This window comes from Protomyctophum parallelum (genome assembly GCF_964188405.1).
Source record: "Protomyctophum parallelum genome assembly, chromosome: 19".
NCBI classification, from domain to species: domain Eukaryota; kingdom Metazoa; phylum Chordata; class Actinopteri; order Myctophiformes; family Myctophidae; genus Protomyctophum; species Protomyctophum parallelum.
In genome coordinates this window covers 43040294-43064098 of record NC_139717.1, presented here as the reverse complement: position 1 = coordinate 43064098, position 23805 = coordinate 43040294, and the positions used below count along the sequence as shown (strand labels likewise).

Here is a 23805-nt window from a genome sequence, read left to right as displayed (position 1 = left end):
GATTTCACGACTGGGAAACCCTATGCATTTCTGCACATTCATTGAGAAAGTACAGCGTTTGACTGTGCACACAGTATTTGTCCATCCATCATCTATCCATCTTCAACAGCTTATCCGGAGTCGGATAAGCGGTAGACACAGTATTTGTGTCCCAAGTTAAGCTGATAGTGTTCGTACCAGTCCTACCATGCTCTCAGCTCCTCCATCGGTGGGCACATACAGCACGTTGTATTCCTTCACGTTTCCCTCGGCGGGCTCCCAGCGCACATCAAGAGTGCTCATGGTGGGGTTGAGCACCTGCAGGTTCCTCGCTCCACCCAGAGGCTCTGATGGAACACGGCACAACACCAGAGAAATGGGCTTCTGGCCAGATTCACAAGGAGGTCAGTGGGTTCAAATCCCATAATACACAGAAGGTAAAAGTCGGCTGTACAAAGGGACACTCTTGGGACGACAGTGGCTCAGGGGTAGAGTGTCCGGTATAGACAGCCCGATGGGTACCGCAAGGTTTCCAGTTTGATCCCGGGCTCCCCCAGAGTTGGTGTCGAAATATCCTCGAGCAAGACACTGAACCCCAAATTGGTCCCAATGTGCAGGTTGGTGCCTTGCAATGGTTTCCTCCGCCATCAGTGTATGGATGTGTATATGAATGGGTGAATGTAATGGACAATCTACGTAAAGCGCTTTGGATGAAAGCGCAATATATAAATGCACCATTTACCATTTACTCTTAAAAGCACGATTGGTCCAACGTTGTCTCAAAGGTTAGAGAACTGGGATTTGTGACCAGAAGGTTGGTGGGTTTGACTCTCCAGATTGGCAGGGAGCGAATGCGAGATTGGATGACACAAGAGTTGCTGCTGAGGTGCCAGCGAGCAAGGCACACAACTGCTCTGTGGAAGTGGCAGCTTCCTCAGCTGCCGCTATCAATAGAAGAATCGGCTATCAAAAGCTGAAATCTGTGTAACGAAAGGCCGTATCTGTAAATCAATGTTCAGTTGACGAAAAGCATCTTGAAAACATTTGACACTTTGGGCTGGATTGTTTCCTAATCTCGGTGAGATCACTTCCCTAAATAAAGCAAAATCAAATCTCAAGACGGAAAATGTAATGAGGATGTTTTAGGCCGACGTACCAGCTGAAGAAATCATGACATTTCTAAGACCTTTCATGTTTCTGGAAGATGCTTCAAAAGTTATTCTATTGCTAGTTTTGATCACTTCAAATACTAATAATCTACAATCTACGCTTGTAGATTGGCTATTTTCGTTGCGCAGCATGCTTTCACAGAAGACACGCTGGGCTTACTGTATATGGAATCCAAATGACTGAAATCAGTCGTGGCGACTGAGAACTTTAATCCATGTAAAACTGCGATGAACAAAAACAAATCAAAACATTTTCTTACTGGTCTTTCCTTGGCCAGAGATGTTCCGGCTGCCTCCGTTGGCATACACAGAGGCCAGGGTGATGAGGTAGGGCGTGTCCGGAGTCAGCTTCTGCAGTATCACACTGGTCTTCTTCCCTCCCACCTGGGTCTGTGAGGAGAAAACGGGTCAGGACATGGATTCGTTGGGACCGATACAGATTTTGGACAGTCCTAGACGACCGACTACCAATGTTTTGACCCATATTTTGTCAGCGCACTTTTATTCTTTGGCTTTTAACACAGCATGAGACCTCTGTTCCTGAACTTGCTTCCCCCCCCCCCCCCCCCCCTCCTTTTCTTGTTTTGTGTGCTGTCTTTGTATTCTGTGTTTTTAGTCTATGTGTTTACTTACTGTTTTACCTATGTACTGTACAGCACTTTGTGGCAGCTATGGTTGTTTTAAATGTGCTATATAAATAAAGTTGAGTTGAGTTGAGTTGAGCGTTAAACTATAAAATGTTATGTTATAAGCAAAGAAATATAATACAAACGTATAAATATAAATATTGAGTAGGCTACTACTTAAGCCCTATTTAGCATTTACAAAAATCTACAAGCTCACAACGGGTCGTCCTGACAAGATCACAACGTAGTTAAAGTAGTTGAACATCATGACGCATCAGCTGTATAACTGCCAATAAGTTAGATAGTAAAAAAAAGTCTTCAATTTGTGTATGTACTGTATGTACTGTATGCATGCATGCATGCGAGCGAGCGAGCAAGTGAGCACGTTTTTTTTATTTTGTATATCATTAGTATTTTTATATATATATCACGTTTCACTGTTTCAGGAGTAGTGGCCCCGTTAAATGATAGGCAGATGAGAAGCGTTTTACATTCAAACATCAGAACCTATCCAGGCAGTCGCACAGTGGACGAGTGAATATTGAAAACTGAACTGAGACGATGAACCATGTGGTCTGCATCAGCCAGACTAGCTAAGCAACCTGTGGGTCCAACATCTTGACTTTGTGACTTTGTTTGACAGTCTCTCAACCAGCACAAGGGCACCATTCGTCACAGTATGTCGAATGGATGACATCATGACACGTGTACATTATTTCTGTGGTCAGGGTCGCAGCCACAGCTCAGTGCAGAAAATACCTCAAGAACAATGTGGCCCAGAGCCAAGAACAACTCTAAACTGTCTCCGCCATCATTCAACTTGACATGCAATTAATTTAATGTACTCTACAACTGTACAGTGGTTCTCAAAGTGGGGTCCAACCCCCAGGGCCCTATATACATTAATTATAAATGTTTTACATTCTTTGAAAATGTTTGAATATCTTTTGACATTTTTAACACCATAAATCTCGTGTATGTGGTCCTAAATCTTTTGCAGCAAAATACACATTCATTTAGGGGACCTTGACATGAAAAAGATTGAGAGCCACTGCTGTACAATATTATGCTTGTCAATGCCCTTTGTAAAGTCTGATTTTAGAAAAGAGCAATACAGATTTACCATAAGTATTGCTATTACATATACATGTTACATGTAGATCTATACAATTAATTAAAGCAGCAATGAAATCTGTAATCAATTATCCGCCCCATCCCCATGTTAGAGAAACAAAAGGGAAACTCCCAAAAGACTGATTATTCATCTAATGCCACCCGTCTGAACTGAGCAAGCGCTTTCACAATATAGCGTCAGAGAACAACCTCGCCATTTATAGTATTTATCATGAAATAAGTGTGTCTGTGTGAATCTGTGAACAAGGGAATCCAAAGTAGGCCCTCCGGGAAAGCCTAAAGAAAACAATGCTGCGATATATCATCACGGCGAGGACAGAATACAATAGAGTAAACATGCTCATCGTGGGGATGAGAAAACAAGCTGTGTGAAGGCCGGGAAGAAATATGAGATGTTACATTTGACAACGTGAAATGCAATAAATATCCTTCATGGTTTGGAGATTTTGTATTTATTTATGTATTTGAATTATGAGTTCATATAATAATTTATTTTCTTTTTTTTTTGGTGGACTGTTGGTTGGTTGACCAAAATCTGAAGGAACCAGACAGTACGGGCTGGAAGCTGGAAGCTTTGTTATTGTAGTTTATCTTCCACGTAAACAACGTAGCCCATGACCGTGCAGGGTATCCATTTTTGAGAGTTTAAACACATCAACTGCTGATTGTTTTATATTTTCCAAATGAGTGAACATAGCAGATCTAAGTATATATATAGGGCTTAAGTGGGTCAATCCGGTTACAGCTCGAGTTCTGTGCAGAATCAGATCCTCATTTCACCACAAGCATTACATAGGATGCATGTTCATATAACCCATTCTGAACGGGCACCCATTTTGGTGTCGGCATCATGTTATGCTTTAGCTATTTAAAAATAGCAGATCTACAAGCTCATATCGCGCCACCGAGTGGCGCGATACGAGCTTGTAGGTCTGCTATTTTTTGAAAAATCGAAGAGCGACAGACATTTTTTAGAATCTGATCTCAGGTCAGAATGGGTTCATCAGACCAGTGTGTGTGTCCGGCGGAAACCTCGTATGAATCTGATCTCAGGTCAGAATGGGATAATCATATATCATATATAACAACCATTCAGTAAGTGACAACTTGCCACCAGATGTGCGGGCGGGATGTTCGAAGCGTGTTGTGATATACGCAATGCATTCTGCTGGGGGATGAGAAATGCAAGTAAACAGATTTGCACTCATGACATCATGCCTCAGTCACTGACACGTTGTTTGGGGTGATGCTGTCATAACATCTCAAAGGACACAATAAAAAAAAAAAGAAATTCGTAGCCGCGTGGGATTCTTCTCATACAAGCAGCAGCTTCCCTCAAGGTAAGCCCAGTCGTTTGTAGTGTAGCCCTGATCGGTATTGGGTAATAATGCTGGAATGTGGAGATCTGGTCTGCCAAAGAAATACTTATATAAGTATACAAACAGGCTTGCGAGGACGTTGGCGGCTGTCGTGGTCCATTAATGTCCAAACTATGGCGAAAGAGCACAGACAAATCTGGATGTTCCTCCTCCTAAATGGCTTGACTGACTGGGTGGCTGCGGTTGTTTTTGTTGACGTCATTGTTTTGCGGAGGTCCCCTCGCGTTTCACGGTGTGTGGGAGAAATTACTGACCGCCGGCTTCATAGAAGCTTTGTTTCTCATGCGTGTGCAGGGAGCACGATCCAGTGACCGTGGAAGACCTCCCTGGCTTTCACTGACATTAATACAATATTAATACATCCCTTTCTTGACACCGGCTGGCTGAAGCGAATTAGGGAGGTCCCCGGTCAAGTGAGAGCACTGTTAACTGCTCCCCTAGCACGCAAGTACAATAGCTCAGTGTTACAGTTATACTGTATGTAATGTAGGCAAAGGGAAGATGCTCTCAAAAGAAGATTTGACTCTACTGTGTTGTTGATTTTGTAATTCAATGAGACATCTGGGATAGGAGGCACTCAGCCGATAATGGCACACAGCCCGCTTCCTCTAACATGGAAACATGAATATTTCCTCTAATATTCCTCATATTAGGCATAACAATAAGCAATTACGATACAGTACTTAATGTGTCCCACCGGGTATGAACATACGGTGACAGCGTACTCACCGAGAGGGTCTTCCCTCCAGCCACAGGTTGGAAGGTGATCTTGTAGTTCTGGACGGGACCAGGCGCGTGCTCCCACTTCACCGTCAGGGTGGTGGTGGTTGCGTTGAACACTTGCAGGTTCTGGGGCGGGCCGATATCCACTGGGGACACACAGGACTCGCAGTTAGAACACACACACACACACACACCTTCATGTTGGAAACTGTGACGAGGATGATGATGTGATGATGATGATGATGAGGATGATTGTGAAGATAATGATGGTGAAAATGGTGTGGGATTAGTGGCATGAACGTTGGGCCAGGAAGCCCCAGGCAGCGGCAACAGCTTGACTCGAATCCCACGGGTCATAGACCAAGAAGCTGGATGGAGTAATGATGGTGATGATGATATAATTGATGAGGAACATATAGTGAGTCAAAACATTGAGATTGAAGCTTCTGGCAGGCAAGGGTTGGAGTCAAGGGACTTTGAATGAATTGAAATAGCTATCCCATCGCGTTTTAAAGATTTGCAGATTTTTTTTTTCCCAGTTTTGTCAAAATGTTTCAGTTTTTCTAAAATAGCAGATTTACAAACTCACAGTGCATTACAATTCAACTGTATAAAATAGTGTTTCAAAAGTTGTTAAAGGTATATTCAGGGATTTCACTAAAAAAAACCCGTAGGTTTCGTTTTTGGCTGGGACCCAGCCTTTCATCCAATCAGGATAGAGAGTCAAAAATGAAACCTAAGGTTTTTTGACCCCCAGGGGTTAACTGGGGACAGGGAGGAACTCCTTATATGGTCAGCACACTCTATAGTAGGGAGGATTATCACAACAAAACAAAAAAATAAGTGATATTTGAATTAAGTGAAATCACTGAATATACCTTTAAGTGATAAATTGGAAATAGGTTAAGCCACTGATGGAGGCACTTTTAAAAAAATTGACAAATCAGAAATGAGTCCCAAACATTGAAAATTAGTATAGACCTACTCTTAGTGTTTCTTTTTCTTTACTTTGTAGACAACAACCTCATAATGTTAAGAGCTTTCATCTTAACTAAAGATGGAATTCTTTGTTCTGAATTGAAGTGTTATCCATGACTTGAACCCTTGCCCTCTGTGAGGAATGAAACATGCAACAATGACATTCATTCAATGACTGGTGTGAATGTTGATGAATGGCAGACATGAACACACGATGTTTTCAACGGGAAATGTGCCGCGGCATTAGAGATGATATGGAGATAAAATGTTAGACAGCGACCAGTGGACAACGGTATCAAAACGACTCAGTTGGCAAAGGTATTAAAACTAAGTGGCCGACAATGAGGTTCCCATGGCGGACCGTCTGTTACTGGTCAATATTCACACTTTTTTTGCATTTTGCTCTGATTGTGTGTTCACATTGGTAGCAATAAATCACTGTGCAACAGTCTGTCAACCCCCCTCAATGTATTAGGCTATGTCGCTCTGGATGAGAGTGTCTGCTAAAGTGTAACTTGTAGAGGAGAAGTCAAAATGATACAGAGGGGAATTCGTCCAAGCCAAAAGACAAATTAATGTGGTCATCACTGTAGCTAGTTTAAGCTTGCGAACAGTTTGCTGCAGACAGTGTCAATATCATTACAGATGTACCGCTAGATGTGATACACAGTAGCAGTGTATCTATTTCCCCACAGTTAGAATGAGCACGTTGGTGTGAAAAGTTGATGACTAGACATTTCAATGAGATTGAAAGGAAGATTGAATGGAAGCTAAACAAGTACACAGTGATATATATATTTGGCAGTCTGTAAATCCCGCTACCACAATTGTTAGTACTAGACTCTTCCAGGAAATAAAACGCCTGGGTTTCCGAGGCTAGTACTAGACTGACTTTAGCTGCCCAAAAGGTCTGATGTTGTAAATATAGGCCTACTGTAGTTTTTTCCATGCCTTTAAAAAATATATATTATTTTTAATATCTGAGCTTCCTTCGGTGTGAACGCATTTAGAGGCACAAAAAATGCACATGCAGTTATGAAGGGCAAATAAAAGTGTGCTACTTCCATTAACACTCATTATCGTCCACATTACCATTCCAACCACACAGACATGGACATGAAGATTATTATAACGTCTTTCCCCGTTTCAAATAACATACCAGATGGCATCTTTAGCACTAGAAAGAGATGTTGGGGGGGGGGAAACACAGTGTTATTTCAAATGCATGAGTGTTCTTGAGAATGTCCAACAAGATATTATACTGTTACAAAATAAAACAAGACATTGTATTATCATCCTGGATCAGCAGCTAGACGCATACAGTAGATACCAATTAAATAAAGGATAAACCAAAATGCACATCATATAATATCAAAAATACAATAAGACAGTGGTTTTCAAAGTGGGGTCCAGGGGCCCTCGGGGTTCAAATGGACCATTACAGGTCCATGACTGTGAGAGTCGGAGAATTTCACACAGTAAAAAAATCACCCCTGTGTGAAGTGAGGGGAGCAATATATACATCATTTATGACGCAATTATCAAACAAAACAAACCCATGTCAATGGCTTTTTAATGTTTGTTTAAAGGGATTGTGACATAAAAAAAAAGGTTTTGGAATTGTTCTTGTTTTTTTTAGGTTTTCTAATCTCAATTGCACCCAAAAAACATGAACTTTTAACATTCAGTAGATTTTCTTTGATCTGGGGTTTTCTGGCTCAAACAGGTGCTGTGATTTGCCGGCAGTAAGTGACATCACTTACTGCAAATCCCATATATGTCAATGGGATTTGCCAGCAGATGTCACTGTTTCACTGTGTTGCCTGTTTTCATTGTAGCTCAAAAGGCCCAAAAAACCCCAAAGAAAACTTCAGACCACAGAAAATCCACTGAATGTTCAAAGTTCAGGTTTTTTGGGTGTAATTGAGGTCATAAAACCTAAAAGAAAAAAGAAAAAGAAAAATTTATGAAAATGAATGTCATAAAACCTTTAAGGAAAAACAAACCTGTACATAGGAGGGGCTAGCACCACTCAAAAGTTCAAAATAAAGCAGTCTTTCGTGAAGTTGGTAACAGAGCTGAAAATGCAGGAGGGGGAGGGAAAGGAGGCGTGGTTTGCTTACAGGTGCGCTCGTTTCCCATCAGATCCTCGCTTTCCGATTCGTCAGGGTAGATGGCAGTTACAGTGACATCATAGGGAGTATCCGGGTCCAGGTTCTCCAGGACATGGCTGGTTTCGTCGTGGTTCAGAATGGCCTGGTGGAGCGCGTCAGAGAGACAAAAAGGAAGGGAAAATAGTAGCAGTGCTAATAAAGAACAATTTCCCCAGGCACACACTGGACATTGTCAGGTGGTGATTTATTGAAATTGAATGAGTAGACATTTTGCTACTTTTCCTTCAGTGCAACTTAAAATCAGTAGGCGTCTTACGGTATGCTCAGTGGTATACTCGCCAGAGTTGAACAGAACAAAGGCCTGATTGCACATTGATGGGGACTAGGAAACAACTTGAGATTGATCTCAGCCTTTGATTACCTGGATTGGCTGACTAATGCCGGCTGCTTGGTTTGAATCCTGGTTTGAATCCTACACTATATTCTCAGAAGTCTTCTTTATTCTTATCTTAAACCTGTTTGCATTTTAGAGCGTATCATGTCCCCGACAAAAAAAAAAAACTGTCATGTTTATGCATGATGTTTGTCCTCCTGGGACACTATAGTTCCAGCAGTGGCAAACACTTCTCAGAGAGAAGATCATGCAGCAAAGACATTCACAGGGGTGTGGAATAGATGAAAACAAACGCAACCCCCACTATGCATGATATGATCATGTCATGTAGTAGTAGGCCTACTATCTATCTCTGAATGATAGCCATGCAAATGTTTTTTTTTCTCTACAAGAGTTGTAACTTTGACTACATTACACTAGTGACATACATTTCTCACATGGCATAAGTGTTGTATAACCCATTCTGAACGGGCACCCATTTTGGTGTCAGCATCATGTTATGCTTTAGCTATTGAAAAATAGCAGATCTACAAGCTCATATCGCGCCACCGAGTGGCGCGATACGAGCTTGTAGGTCTGCTATTTTTTGAAAAATCGAAGAACGACTGACATTTTTAGAATCTGATCTCAGGTCAGAATGGGTTAATCAGACCAGTGTGTGTCCAGTGGAAAACTCGTATGAATCTGATCTCAGGTCAGAATGGGATCAAATATAAAGATCGGATCGGGAAAAATCGGTATCGGCATGTCTCAAAATCAAATTATCGGAATCGGACCGGGAGCAAAAAGCATGTGATCATCCCTAATTTGGTTCAAATCTGGCCCACATCTAACCCGCCAGATTGTGGCAGCATTGAGTTCACAAGTTCCCTCCTCCTACCTGCATCTGGTCTCACTCAAGCAGAAACGATGCACCCGAAGCAGCGGGACAAAAGGTTGTATAGTCCTGTTAGGTTGTGTTTACATTTGCACCGTGGCATAGCTTCAATACGTCACCAGTCTCACGTTGGTCCCGCCTCTAGCGGCCGCATACGGCCGCGTATCGCTCCGATCGGCATTTGATTGGAGTACATCTTCTCTGCCCCAAGACCAGATGGGAGCAGGAGGAGGAACTCACTACTGCCACTATCTGGCGGAGTCAGGTTTAGCCCACATCATCACCCCCACTCTTTTTCTACCTGGGTCTATTCTATTCTATTATTTTAGACTTTTGTGTCATGCATAACAAAACCACTACCATCATGAATCAAAGGCAATAACTTCAACCTACGTATTGGAAATTGTTTTCTCCCCTCTTGGTCCAGCCGATGCGGTAGAGGGCCACGTCCGGGGCCCCGTGCTCCCAGGTGGCTCGGAAGGAGGTCTGGGTCACCTCGGATAAGCGCAGGTCCTGAGGGGCCGGAACGACATCTGCTCACATGTTTGAAAACAAGAAGGGAGGTGGCGGGAAGGGAGGGAGGGAGGGAAGGTGATTATGAGGAAGGCTTGAGAGATGAGCTAAGAGCGTTTAAGCAGAGTGCCTGCTGCTTCACATGTGAGGAGTGTTTATCTAAAAGTGCTTTTAAGTGCAAAACACAACATGCTGGCAGTGTGTGTGTGTGTGTGTGTGTGTGTGTGTGTGTGTGTGTGTGTGTGTGTGTGTGTGTGTGTGTGTGAGAATGTTCAAAACAAGTTCACCTGGGATTAATGATGAGCAGAGCCCCATATAGTAAATGATTGAACGTTAAATCACACATGCACACGTGCACGCATTGGTCCATGACATGTGCAATGAAAGCTCAACTTGTCCTCTGGGCTTGAAGACGTTATAGTGTTTGATTGTTGAGGAAGGGAAGTGATGTCACTGCGCTCATAAAACGCTCGTCACATTATGGTCTTTTGTACATGACTCTTCATTTACCGTTGTTGTTGTAATTCATCCACTGAAAGTGCTACGTAACACGAAACATCTGTGACTGTGGGTGTAATTAAGTCAGGTGGAGTAAGAACGGATCCGAACCTGTGAAATCCTTTTCAAGCTGTATAGCACTGGTTTTCATATCAAGGTCCATTATTTATTCGGCATTTGAGCCGCGTACCACCATTTGATGAGATGAGATCTCAGACCAAACAAAACAAGACAAAAAGATGACAAAAAAAATATATATAGCCTATATGTTTTTGGATAGGATATTGTCCACAATTTCATGCTGTAGTGATGTGTGGTGCCATAGGAGAGGCAAACGATCAAAATAACAATTCTTCTACATTTCCCTAAAACAAAACCTCTTCTAAATTAAGTAATGTAGATGATTAACAATAATTCTACTCTTTTAGGGGTAAATTTGGTTTCATTTCACGCCCTCAAGAGTTAAAGATCTATTAGGGTCATCGGACCACTGGTTGAAAACCACAGGTATATAATAATTGTCACAAAGAAATCTTGTATCTCCATACTTAAAGGGCAAGACCACTCATTTTCAACATTTTACTATGTCATTAATATACCTTTGAGCTGTTGTGTGGCAATAATTAAAAAAGTCCCCCATTCTGTGTTTCCTAGAACTGGAGGTCTGAAAAAAATCATTAACATAGTGAATCACATCTTGATGATGTCATCAAGATGTGATTCACCATGTTAATGATTTTTTTTCCAGACCTACAGTGACGATTTCCAAACATTGACTTTAGGTGTCAAACACATTATGTGTTTTTTAGTTATTAAAAACAGATTCTGTACATAGGACGTCTGAGAACGTCATAAGGACCCCGAAATATTAGTACTATTGACGTGTGAGGACGTCCTAGCGACGTCCCAGCGACGCGGGGCGAGATAAGAATATTCAGAATTTTTCCTATTTTTTTTTTGGCATTTCGCTTTTCGCTTGCCGTATGCTAACGCTCAGTGCAACTATTAGCTTGTCATTGACTCCCATGTTAGCGCGGCGGAAAGAATGACTCGTATCTCCTAATCCAAGGCGCTCTCCGCGGTGATGAATGGATCGATATGCTGGCGCTTCATTTCTGCTCCTCATCCGTCTCTCCCGCAAAATATGAACGTTTTTTGGAGCGTAAAACAATATATTAAGATGATCGGGGATGTGAGGTCCCTTTGTAAAGTCAACTTTTTTAGGCAAGTGTTTCCTGTTTCATGGCTTTCAAAGTAAAAGCGATCAGACAACTCTGGCACTCTATAGCCTTTATTTTGAAGGCACTTCCTGTACTAAATGTGTTAAAGGGAAGCGATGCCATTCTAACCTGTGATGGCCTGTCCCAGCATGGGGCGTCCAGGTCCTACGGCATAGACGGGTGTGACGGTCACGTCATACTCCTGCTGAGAGATCAGGCCGCCCAGATCCAACGAGGTGATGTCACCGTTCACTTCAGTCTGCAACATGTGACATTCAGGAAAGGAATCTGTATTATTATAACATAATAACCGTTACACTGCAGAATCCTGAGTCTTCGTTTTAAATCTGTGAGTGTACAAATTGGACCTCTTGATTTAATACTCAGGATTTTACTGAGTAGATATGATATATTGGTGCACTATATATATTTGGGCTCAAATAAGAGTTTGGAGACAATCAACATTTAGAAAACATTTTGAGGAATAACTATTTGCAGCTACATTTGTTGTCAATTTAACCAATCCTCATGGGTATGCTCTCTGAGGTAAATGAAATGAACACCGGCATGTTGGTTAACAAAATGTCAATTTCCTCATATATTAGGGCTGTCAATCGATAAAAATATTTAATCTGATTAATCGCATGATTGTCCATAGTTAACTGTGATTAATCGCAAATTAATCGCATATTTTGTATACATTCTAAATATACCTTAAATCAGTGGTTTTCAAGATTTTTCATATCAAGGCCCATTATTTATTCTGCATTTGAGCCACGGACCACCATTTGATGACATTTAGCCTTCCAGACCCAAACTAACATTCTTTCTAAGTTTTCTAATTGTGTAGACTCACTGGGAGAGAGAGAGAGAGGGGGAGAGAGGCGGGGCTCACTGACTGCCTGCATTCACATGCATGCGTCTCTCAACCATTCTGTCAAACTTCACAGTGAGTTAATCGCGCATTAAAAAAATGAGTGCCGTTAAAAGGATTGTGAGTTAACTAGTTAATAGTGCGTTAACTTTGACAGCCCTAATATATATATATATATATATATATATATATACACACACACACACACACACACACACAGCATATATTCTCAATTCATTGTGCATAAAGTAAAGAATTTAAAACCAAAAGGATATGCAGTCCATACTTGGTCTGGGCTACTTTTGAACAAATCATTTCATCAATGGGCCGTGGCATGGAAGTGGCATGGAAGTGATGCCTGTGGCATTGTTGAGGTGTTATGGAAGCCGCAGGTTTGTTGACATTTATGGATTAAAAAAAAACACTTTTAGTGGATTGTTTGATTTTCAAATGCTGTATGCCATAATCATCAAGATTAAAGCAAATTAATTGAGAATATATGAAAGTTTCACTTTCACGGAAGAAAAAATACTTTTTTTGAGAAGAAGTTAAAAGCAGAAAAAAATAAGTTCTCGCTAGACATCATTCACATGTAAGGACTCTCTTAAACCAGGAGGCTCACGTAGAAGAGGAACTACCGTGGGGCATAAATCATGTTTAACATCTCTTGACCTACACATATATCACAACCTCTTAGATGAAGCAGAAGACGGTTGATATACTGCAGCGATGAGCTTAGTCATGCGTTTGTTTTTCTCGCTTGCATGAATCTACAGTAGCGCAAGGCTTAACCTTTTGGAAGACATAAATTCATCGAAAAGCAATCCTGGAGGGAGTGGATCTGGGTTTGACAAGCTCTGGAGACTTCTCGCAGGTGTCCTGCACAGACACCTTTCGGCTGTCTCTGGGTCCCAGACTGTTTGGCTTTTTCGCTGACATCCCTGTGAAATATTACCAGGATGGAGTGACACGGCTGTGATCTAAACAGGCTGGAGGATGACGGTTGGAGACAGCCCTCCGCTGCCAGCAGACACATTTTCCCATAATCCTCTGCCAAGGAAGCTAAAGCTCCCTCTCCACTTTGAGAAGGGTTATAACTCTTTAGTCTTGACTTGTCACCCGTCCCAGAACAAACAAGATATCACCGAAGACTGCCGAGTAAAACAACCCAAAATGTTAGGCTTATAAAGTCCGCACTGTGCTTTTAGCTGGCTTTATTGGTGACGTCACAAACAATCGGAAGATTTTCCAACATGTCTAACGTAGGAAGCCGTCAATCCACAGGCTCTTAGAAAGTCAGCCTTTTGGTAAAAATGGAGAAGGTCCAGGTGAATATGTAATTGTAATGCTTAATTCAATTTCACCTCTTACCATGGTGAAACTTGGCATGCATGCGACGCATTACCAGCTATTTTTTGGCACTGAATATAGCTGAGTGAAAGTGAAAAGTGGTTAATAAGTGTTAAGACTGACCTCTTTGAGGTCTCCTTCATCGGGCTTGTAGGTGATGATATACTTGAGGACAGCGCCCGGCGCAGCGTCCCAGTTGAGCTTCATGGCGCTGTGGGTAACATCTCTGATCCTGAGTTTCCCAACAGGAGGCATAGGCACTGGTGGGGAAGGGTTGACAATTACTGGACATTCTCTAGACCAGTGATCCTTGACCTTTTTTTTCGTTTTGTATTTTTTTGTTCAAGGACCCCCAGTTTACATTTGGCCACAGACAGCCAACTTCTCAGTGTCCCCTGGGGGACCCCAGACCCCACGTCAAGAAGCAGGGGGTCACAGCTACAGTTGTTACCAGAACAAGTTTGATGATCCTAAGCTATGGAACGGACACATTGATGCTGCGGCATATCTTATCGTATTTCAGCTGATCTAATCTCAACCCTCACCGGGTTAAACTCATCACAACCACTTCGCTCTCCCTGTGACGCTCCGCCACCTTCTCTTCCAATGGATGCTAGTGAAGATATAATATTAATAATGATGGATTTTATTTATAATGCACTTTGCATTCGCAAGAATCTCAAAGTGCTACTATGCAGCCATGTCTTATTATTTGCTGGCGGCGAGTCAGTTAATGTTTTAGTGGCTTTGTGACAGCGCGTGTGTCAGAGGAGACACATGGTTGTACACACTCCACAGCCTAGTGGCAGTGACTATAACCCATTCTGACCTGAGATCAGATTCATACGAGGTTTTCCACTGGACACACACTGGTCTGATTAACCCATTCTGACCTGAGATCAGATTCTAGAAATGTCAGTCGTTCTTCGATTTTTCAAAAAATAGCAGACCTACAAGCTCGTATCGCGCCACTCGGTGGCGCGATATGAGCTTGTAGATCTGCTATTTTTAAATAGCTAAAGCATAACATGATGCCGACACCAAAATGGGTGCCCGGTCAGAATGGGATAATACTGTACATACAGTACGGGGTTAAAAACACACATTCAAAAAACCCTGCTAAATAACGACCATGTAAAATCTGCACGGTCACATGAGGAAGTTATTAAAAGCCTCTAAGACAGCGAGCCAAAAGTCATTAAATAAATGAAACATTGATGTCACTTTGTTATAAAGGGCAGACAGCTGAAATGTTTTTCACTGCATCTGTTTAGTTTCCCTAAAAAAAGGAAAAAAAAATCCATATATAAGATATTTAAAAATGTGACACGGAACGTTACGAAATCAATGCTGGCGCGAATGTCAAATGCACTGTTGAATATTAGTCACGTTGTCAGGGTATCTTAAGATCCTTTTATATAACCCAGTCACATTCTTGACAGGGCAAGCATCTGTACAGTGGAAATACTGAGGAATAAGATAAACAATGTTTCCTTTAAAATACAGACAAACGTACGCACTTTTATCCATTCCAACGCCTGATTTATACTTGCTTGCATATCGTGTCGCACACCAAAAATCTGTGGGGGGGGCGATCTGTTTTCCAATGCGCTAGACCGGCGCAGTCTAAATCAACCCTAAAAGTCTCCACTTACTACTGCATTTATGTGTCAATGCTGCATCTATGCATGTAGATGCAGCAGCAGAGGTTAATTTTGGACCTGCAAGGGCTCCATTTGTACACTCTCATAGTTACACACGCGTTAAGGGTCCATTTGGAACCCCTCAAGGAACCCAGAAGGGTCCGTGGACTCCACAATAAGAATCATTGGGATAAAATACTGAAACAAATAATTCACATTATAGACATGCGCACACTGTACACGGTACAATTCTCAGTATTACATTTATAATGATCTCGAAGTCAAATTAAGGCTGAAAGTTCCAACGTGGGAGACCAGACTAGACATAATGGCAAGGTGACATATTTCACTTATGAGCTTCAGGCAGTACTGCTCGTGAACCACTAGAAATGAGTGCCAGATTGCAGCTATAACACTGAGGACTTCACAGGGTAATGTACAGCAGCGCTTATCAAAGTGGCGTCCCGGGGACCCGCCGGGGGGTCCTTGAGGGGGGTTTCCTGGGGGTCCCCAGAAGGGGGTTCGGTATCTAAATACATTGTCAATTTACCGGGGGTCCTTGGCTTGGAAACGTTTAAAGGTTTTATGACATTCATTTTAATTTATTTTTCTTTTTTCTTTTAGGTTTTATGACCTCAATTACACCCAAAAAATCTGAACTTTGAACATTCAGTGGATTTTCTGTGGTCTGAAGTTTTCTTTGGGGTTTTTTGGGCCTTTTGAGCTACAATGAAAACAGGCAACACAGTGAAACAGTGACATCTGCTGGCAAATCCCATTGACATATACGGGATTTGCAGTAAGTGATGTCACTTACTGCCGGCAAATCAGAGCACCTGTTTGAGCCAGAAAACCCCAGATCACAGAAAATCTACTGAATGTTAAAAGTTCATGTTTTTTGGGTGCATTTGAGATTAGAAAACCTAAAAAAAACAAGAACAATTCCAAAACCTTTTTTTTAATGTCACAATCCCTTTAAGAACCATTGATACACAATATAGACGGCGTATAATATAATACGTACAGGTGATTCCGGTCCCCTCCTGGGGGTCGGAGGCAGCCTCTCCGTGCAGCGCATACAGAGTGATGGCGTAGGCCGTGTTGGGGCTCAGCTGGACCAGCTGCACCACGTCCACGTCTCCCACGCGCACCTACACCGCAGCAAGGAGACATGGGATGAGAGGGGAACATGTGATGAGGAGGAAGCGCAGTCTTGTCAGGGCGGAATGGTTAATGTATGATTTGTAATAATAGTAAAAGTACAATATTTGCCTCTGAGATGAGTAGTGGAGTAAAAGTAAAAGTACTGGAAATTAGAAATACCCAAGTAAAGTAAAAAAAATACCTATTTTTTTTTACTTAGGTACAGTACTTGAGTAAATGTACTTAGTTACTTTACACCACTGGCGAACACCTGGTGAAACTCGTAAAGCCCTTCAGTGTTATTGGGTCGATCGGTTTCTAAAACACGCTCTGAAAAACAAAACAAAACGTTGTGGGTTTGACGGAACTGTCGGAGTAGGGGCGCACGCATGCAGGGAGGTCAAAGAGAAGCGTGTGCCGTTCCCATCTTCAACCGCTTGAGAGGCATCCTAACCAGATGCCCGAACCACTGCTAACTGCTAAGCTGACTCCTTTCCAGGCAAAGAAGCAGCGACTCTACTCCGAGTCTCTCTCGCGTGACTCAACTTCTCACCCTATATCTCTAAGGGAGATGCCAGCCCCCCGTCGAAGAAAACTCATTTTGGCCGGTTGTATTCGCGACCTTATTCTTTCGGTCATGTCTTTCATGACCATAGGTGAGAGTATAGGAGCGGTACAGAGAGCTTTGCCTTCTGGCTTCGTCAAAACAGTTTGCAGACTCTGTTCGCAAAGGGCCTACTACAGCCCTGATCTTCCAGTCGTCTGACTGAACGCATTCACACACCAAGTGGCTGTAAAGACCTTTTTTTTTAATACACGTTTGTTACATATTTGTGTGTATGCTCGCAGTGTTGGACTGATATTAAGGATTCTCTGAAGCATTTAGCCGTCTCTCTTTAGTCTCACGGTCTACCTGAAAAACAGACTTGAGATTAAAAATGAAACACAGTGGCAATAAAATACTTCAATTTCAAGTCTGGGGTAATTCTTCTTTCACCAGGTTAAAACACATAGCATGTGTCGAAACTTTCAGCTTTGCTTTCTATCATCCCGATGACTTCAGGCCATGAGCTAATCCTTCCCATTACACAGAGTGTCCGAGGGGTCTGGCTTTTGTAGACCTTGCCTGAAACACTACTGTAAAAGTGCACTTCCTGCTCTGCGTGCAGCAGCACCACTCATGGCATTGCCATCTGGAACCAGTGAGGCGTCGGCCAGCAGAAGCGTTGGCTAGCATCGCGGCCTTATAAAAAAAATCAATGTGGAAATGCTGAGCGTTGCAGATCAAGGTGTGCACGTTGGTGTGTGTGCATGCGTGTGTGTGTGTACTTGTATTAACCCATTCTGACCTGAGATCAGATTCATATGAGGTTTTCCACTGGACACACACTGGTCTGATTAACCCATTCTGACCTGAGATCAGATTAAAAAAATGTCAGTCGTTCTTCGATTTTTCAAAAATAGCAGACCTACAAGCTCGTATCGCGCCACTCGGTGGCGCGATATGAGCTTGTAGATCTGCTATTTTTCAATAGTTAAAGCATAACATGATGCTAACACCAAAATGGGTTCCCGTTCAGAATGGATTAATATACTTGTGTGGGCCAAATGTTCCCGCAAGTCTAGTAGAATTTCAGAAATAGACATTGTGAGGGCCATTTTCCAGGTCCTGGAAATAAAAATGGTCGTTGGTTAAATTAAGGCTTAACTTACTTTTTGACTACCGGTACTTAGTTGTGCGATGATCCCCCAAAATAGCCGATCTATACAATCTCACAACGTGAGTTTCCAGATTGGGTTTGTAGATCTATTTTGGGTGCATGACACTGGCACAATTATTAATCTCAGACTTGAGGGTTAATGGTTAAAAAGGTGGTAAGAATTTATGAAATTTCTGTCCTCACGAGTATAGTAATGTGTGCGCGTGTGTACAATATGTGTCCTTTGATGGGCACGTGTGCACACGTGGATGTGTTCTTCGTGTGCATTTCTGTGAGTGTGTGTGCACGTGTGCACACGCGTGCATGTGTGTGCTGTCCCAGGCGAAAAATAAATATATTTATTCCATACTTAAGTACACTTTTAGCACAGAAAGTATGTTAAATGTATACTTGTAGTGTCTCTAATCATATTAATAGTACATTTTTGCTAAATATAATATAAGTGAACATAAATTAATTTGTGATTTAGCACATTTGTGATAAGTGTACTAAATGAGAAATATATTTCAAATAGTATGAAAGTATGCTTTTCATGAGTGCATTAATTTTATGTTTACTTTTGTCTAACTTAAATACATATAATCACAAATACATTTGTGATTATTATATTTTAAGTACTTTATCAATATATTCACAACAAGTTCTCCTGAACATGCATTTATTGTAAGATGTACTTTAATTATAATAATTAAAAATATATTGGTGATTATTATATTTTAAGTCCATTAGCAATATATTTATAGCAAGTTCTCCTGAACATGCATTTATTGTAAGATGTACTTTAATATAATAATTAAAAATACATTTGTGATTATTATATTTTAAGTCCATTAGCAATATATTCATAGCAAGTTCTCCTGAACATGCATTTATTGTAAGATGTACTTCAATTATAATAATAAAAAATACATTGGTGATTATTATATTTTAAGTCCATTAGCAATATATTCATAGCAAGTTCTCCTGAACATGCATTTATTGTAAGATGTACTTTAATATAATAATAAAAAATACATTTGTGATTATTATATTTTAAGTCCATTAGCAATATATTCATAGCAAGTTCTCCTGAACATGCATTTATTGTAAGATGTACTTTAATATAATAATTAAAAATACATTTGTGATTATTATATTTTAAGTCCATTAGCAATATATTCATAGCGAGTTCTCCTGAACATGCATTTATTGTAAGATGTACTTTAATATAATAATTAAAAATATATTTGTAGATTGTATTTTTTAAATGCACTCTTAGCATATTTTAAGTAAATATATTTGTAGATTGTATTTTTAATACATTATAAATACAATACAAGTATAAACTTTCAGTATATTAAGTTTAAGTATATTAAGTACTAATGTGCTATAAATACTGCCAGGTGAAATGGGAGTGGCTAGAGGAAGTCCATTTCCCAGCATACACTGGGGCGCCAAGGACCGTGTGTTATTGTTCTTATTTGTGTTATTATTTGAATATTAGAATGTATACTGGAGTTATGTTATGGGTAATTGTGTTTAGGGTTTTGTTGTGGAGTTATTTGGTGATTTATGTTGTTTTATGTGATTTGTTAGTAAAACCATGAATCTAAATGTCTGTTGGTTTGATCAGTCCCTCTCCCCTTTTCCCATTCATATGTATAGTAACATGGTTGCTCCAATTAAGAGTTATATATGCAAATATATGCAAATTTATACTTTTCTGAAGTATATATATAATATATATATATACTTTGGAAAAGTATAAATTTGCATATATATTATATATAATGCTTAAAATTTATTTGGAGTATAAAAGTCATTAATTTGAAGTATACGTACTATCAAATATATTTTAAGCACATGAGTTTGTAATGTTATTATATTAACACATTGGTAGTATATTTTAAATGTATTTATTTATATACTATACAAATACACTATAAATATAATATAAGTATGCTTTTCACTCATCGGAAAAAGTATACTTGGGATACTGGAAGTATATTTTCAATTTAACACTATTGTTTTGTCAGAAAAGGGTTAAAAAGTATAGAAAAAATATATTTAAGATATGTTTAAGTAGATCTGATAGTGTATTCGAGATAACAAAGTATATTTTAAGCACATTAGTTCATAATGTTATTCTATTAACACATTGGTAGTATATTTTAAATGCATTTATTTAATACTTGATATACACTCGATATATTCGAAAATACACTATAAATATAATCTAAGTATGCTTTTCAAAAGTATACTTGGAATACTGGAAGTATATTTTCAATTTAACACTATTTTTTTGGTCACAAAAGGGTTAAAAAGTATAGAAAAAATATATTTAAGATATGTTTTAGCACATCTTAAGTGCAACTTAAGTATAAAAAGTACAACTTAAGTAGTTTCAAAATAGCACAATTTAAATTCAAATAGTTTCAAGTACAAATAAGTACATTTAGTATACTTTAAAAAAGTATACTAAATATATTTCTTTTTCGCCTGGGGTGTGCATGCAGCCATGTGCAGATCCTTGCGTGTACAGTATGTGCATGTGTGCAACCTCCAGGATGCGAACCCAGGTCTCGTGCATGGGAAGGGACACTGGAATCGAACATCTTATCCAATAGTGACTATAGTCTAAAGGGGAATTCTCCTTTTGCAGGGACATATTAGGCTACATTGCAGTATTGATACTACATTGCAGTTTTGATACTTTTACTTTTAAGTACAACATTTGAGTACTTTTTCCACCACTGATCACCTCTTCATCCGCCCCAGGCTGAGTGACATTGAGGGCTTTAACCCATTCTGAACGGGCACCCATTTTGGTGTTAGCATCATGTTATGCTTTAGCTATTTAAAAATCGAAGAACGACTGACATTTTTAGAATCTGATCTCAGGTCAGAATGGGTTCATCAGACCAGTGTCTGTCCGGCGGAAACCTCGTATGAATCTGATCTCAGGTCAGAATGGGTTCATCAGACCAGTGTGTGTCCAGTGGAAACCTCATATGAATCTGATCTCAGGTCAGAATGGCTTTATAGAATGTAGACTAGAGCACCATATGCATGCATGACTCTCACCTCCTCTTCCACCCCAGGCAGAGTGGCGTTGAGGGCTTTGTAGAGCACCATATATCCAGTGGCTCCCTCTGCCTTCTCCCAGAGCACGCGCATGGTCGTCATGGTTTCATCGGACACGCTCATCTCCGTCACCGATGGCAGAGGCACTGTGGGGGGGAAGAGGATTCACACGTGGTTCAGAGGTGAAACGGGTTTATCGAACTGATCACTTTTAATAGATTATTTTATAAATAAAGCGATAATTTGATAAGTTGATAAAATAATCGATTTAGTAATCGATCCATATTATTGCACGACACAAGTGTAAAATAATGCTCAGGTTTATTGGTCTGGATCCAGGCTAAACTCATGAGGAATTATTTGTCGTATAACAAAATACAGTACCTTTTTTAGGATAAAAAACTAAAACAAATCACACGTGTGAACTGAGCGGTGCAAGCTGTGTGTGTGTGTGTGTGTGTGTGTGTGTGTGTGTGTGTGTGTGTGTGTGTGTGTGTGTGTGTGTGTGTGTGTGTGTGTGTGTGTGTGTGTGTGTGTGTGTGTGTGTGTACGTGCGTGCGTGCGACCCCGAATACGGCCTCAATTAGCTGACTGCTTAGTGTGAATGGCCCGGCTGCACAACAGTGTGTGACCCCAATGCGACCCCAAACATTTGCAGTGGTCAATAGGTCGTACTACAGACAGACAGACAGACAGACAGACAGACAGACAGACATTATATATGACTCATCTTTACTTCCTGTCTAACTTCTCGACCACTCACTCACTATAAGATTAACGTTCACAGATCTTCAGCTTGCACTTTGCAAGACTTTCTGGATAAGAATGTCTATGCTGTAAATTGTAGATGTCACTCTGTTACCACTTATGTACATTAGCTTGTTAACTGAATTTATGGCTGTATATAGTGGTGAGAACAGTAGACTACTGTGTGTGTGTAAATATAACTAATGTCCTGTCATGTTATTGCCTTCCAATTTTGGACTGAGGCAGATTCTGAAAAGCCTTCTAAATCCTGTTTTCTGAAAAAAGGCCCAGAATGGGTTAAGCAGATCATGCCTGGTTGATATGGTGATAACCTTTGACTGAATAATGATATATTTGTATAAGTGATATTGGGGGGCAGCGGTGGCCTAAAGGTTAGAGAGGCGCGCTTGTAGCTGAAATCTGTGTGGTAAGGTGACTGACCAAAACCCACGCCTCCACCAATCACAGTTGAAGTGCCCTTGAGCAAGACACTGAACCACCAACTGCTCCAGTCTAGCTGCTTAGTGGCCAACAGTATACGAACAAGTGGTTACACTGGACAGTTCCCAGGTTTTAATGTCGGTGTGGGTGTGCCTGTGCGATTGTGCAGGGCGTGCATGCCTGTGTGATGGTGCAGGGCTGAAAAAGAAAAAGCCTAGCCTGGGTAAATAAAGCAAAAATAAATAAGAAAATAAGGCAAGTAGTATACTGTAATATCTCTCCAAAGGGAACCCAAGGTCACACTATTAACCTACAGTACAGTATGGAGCAGCTCCATGGACACCACTAGAATAACCCATTCTGAACGGGCACCCATTTTGGTGTCGGCATCATGTTATGCTTTAGCTATTGAAAAATAGCAGATCTACAAGCTCATATCGCGCCACCGAGTGGCGCGATATGAGCTTGTAGGTCTGCTATTTTTGAAAAAAATCGAAGAACGACTGACATTTTTTGAATCTGATCTCAGGTCAGAATGGGTTAATCAGACCAGTGTGTGTCCGGCGGAAACCTCGTATGAATCTGATCTCAGGTCAGAATGGGATAATTGGTGTGAAAGAGCACACTCATACTCATTCATCATGTACCTGGCTGGGATAAACATTATTTTACCAATAACCTGAAAACACAGTTTTAAAAGACTATAGCAACTCCTCCTACCTCGTGCCAGTGAGCGAGCCACATTAACATTACAGGCGGTGGTTAAAGACATTCCGACCTGTGCAGGAATGTTGCAGGAATGTGCAGGAATGTTCACACCCCCAAAATACGGCAAATAAACTGTACTTATAGAGACATTTTTGCAATGTAAATACAACGACTTAATGACACTAAAACGACTTTCTGATGGAATAAAAACATTCTTTAACATTCCAACTGTTTTAATGTGGCTAAAAACGAAAAACACCAAAAAAAAAGAAATAATCTATTTGGTCCTATAGTGACATAACAGAGTTGGCGACTTGTGGTTCAAATTACTGGCACTGGTCACATATATATGACTCATCTTTACTTCCTGTCTAACTTCTCGACCACTCACTCACTATAAGATTAACGTTCACAGATCTTCAGCTTGCACTTTGCAAGACTTTCTGGATAAGAATGTCTATGCTGTAAATTGTAGATGTCACTCTGTTACCACTTATGTACATTAGCTTGT

General features: G+C 40.7%; 1 protein-coding gene across 15 annotated transcripts in view; it reads right to left on the bottom strand.

Annotated features, from left to right (window-relative positions):
• The window catches only part of col12a1b (collagen, type XII, alpha 1b), a 168410-nt gene that overhangs the window by 85446 nt on the left and 59159 nt on the right, over nt 1-23805 (bottom strand). For 8 of the 15 annotated variants that reach the window (XM_083790291.1, XM_083790277.1, XM_083790278.1 and 5 more), the window contains exons 24-33: nt 21399-21544; nt 16496-16622; nt 13952-14088; nt 11734-11863; nt 9767-9906; nt 8112-8244; nt 7148-7165; nt 5017-5156; nt 1409-1538; nt 178-326 (exon numbers count right to left, since the gene is read on the bottom strand). In XM_083790291.1, coding sequence (XP_083646417.1) covers nt 178-326; nt 1409-1538; nt 5017-5156; nt 7148-7165; nt 8112-8244; nt 9767-9906; nt 11734-11863; nt 13952-14088; nt 16496-16622; nt 21399-21544 — 1250 coding nt within the window. The remainder of the gene's footprint in view (nt 1-177; nt 327-1408; nt 1539-5016; nt 5157-7147; nt 7166-8111; nt 8245-9766; nt 9907-11733; nt 11864-13951; nt 14089-16495; nt 16623-21398; nt 21545-23805) is intronic. The other 7 variants (XM_083790290.1, XM_083790289.1, XM_083790282.1 and 4 more) reach the window with 5 other exon arrangements.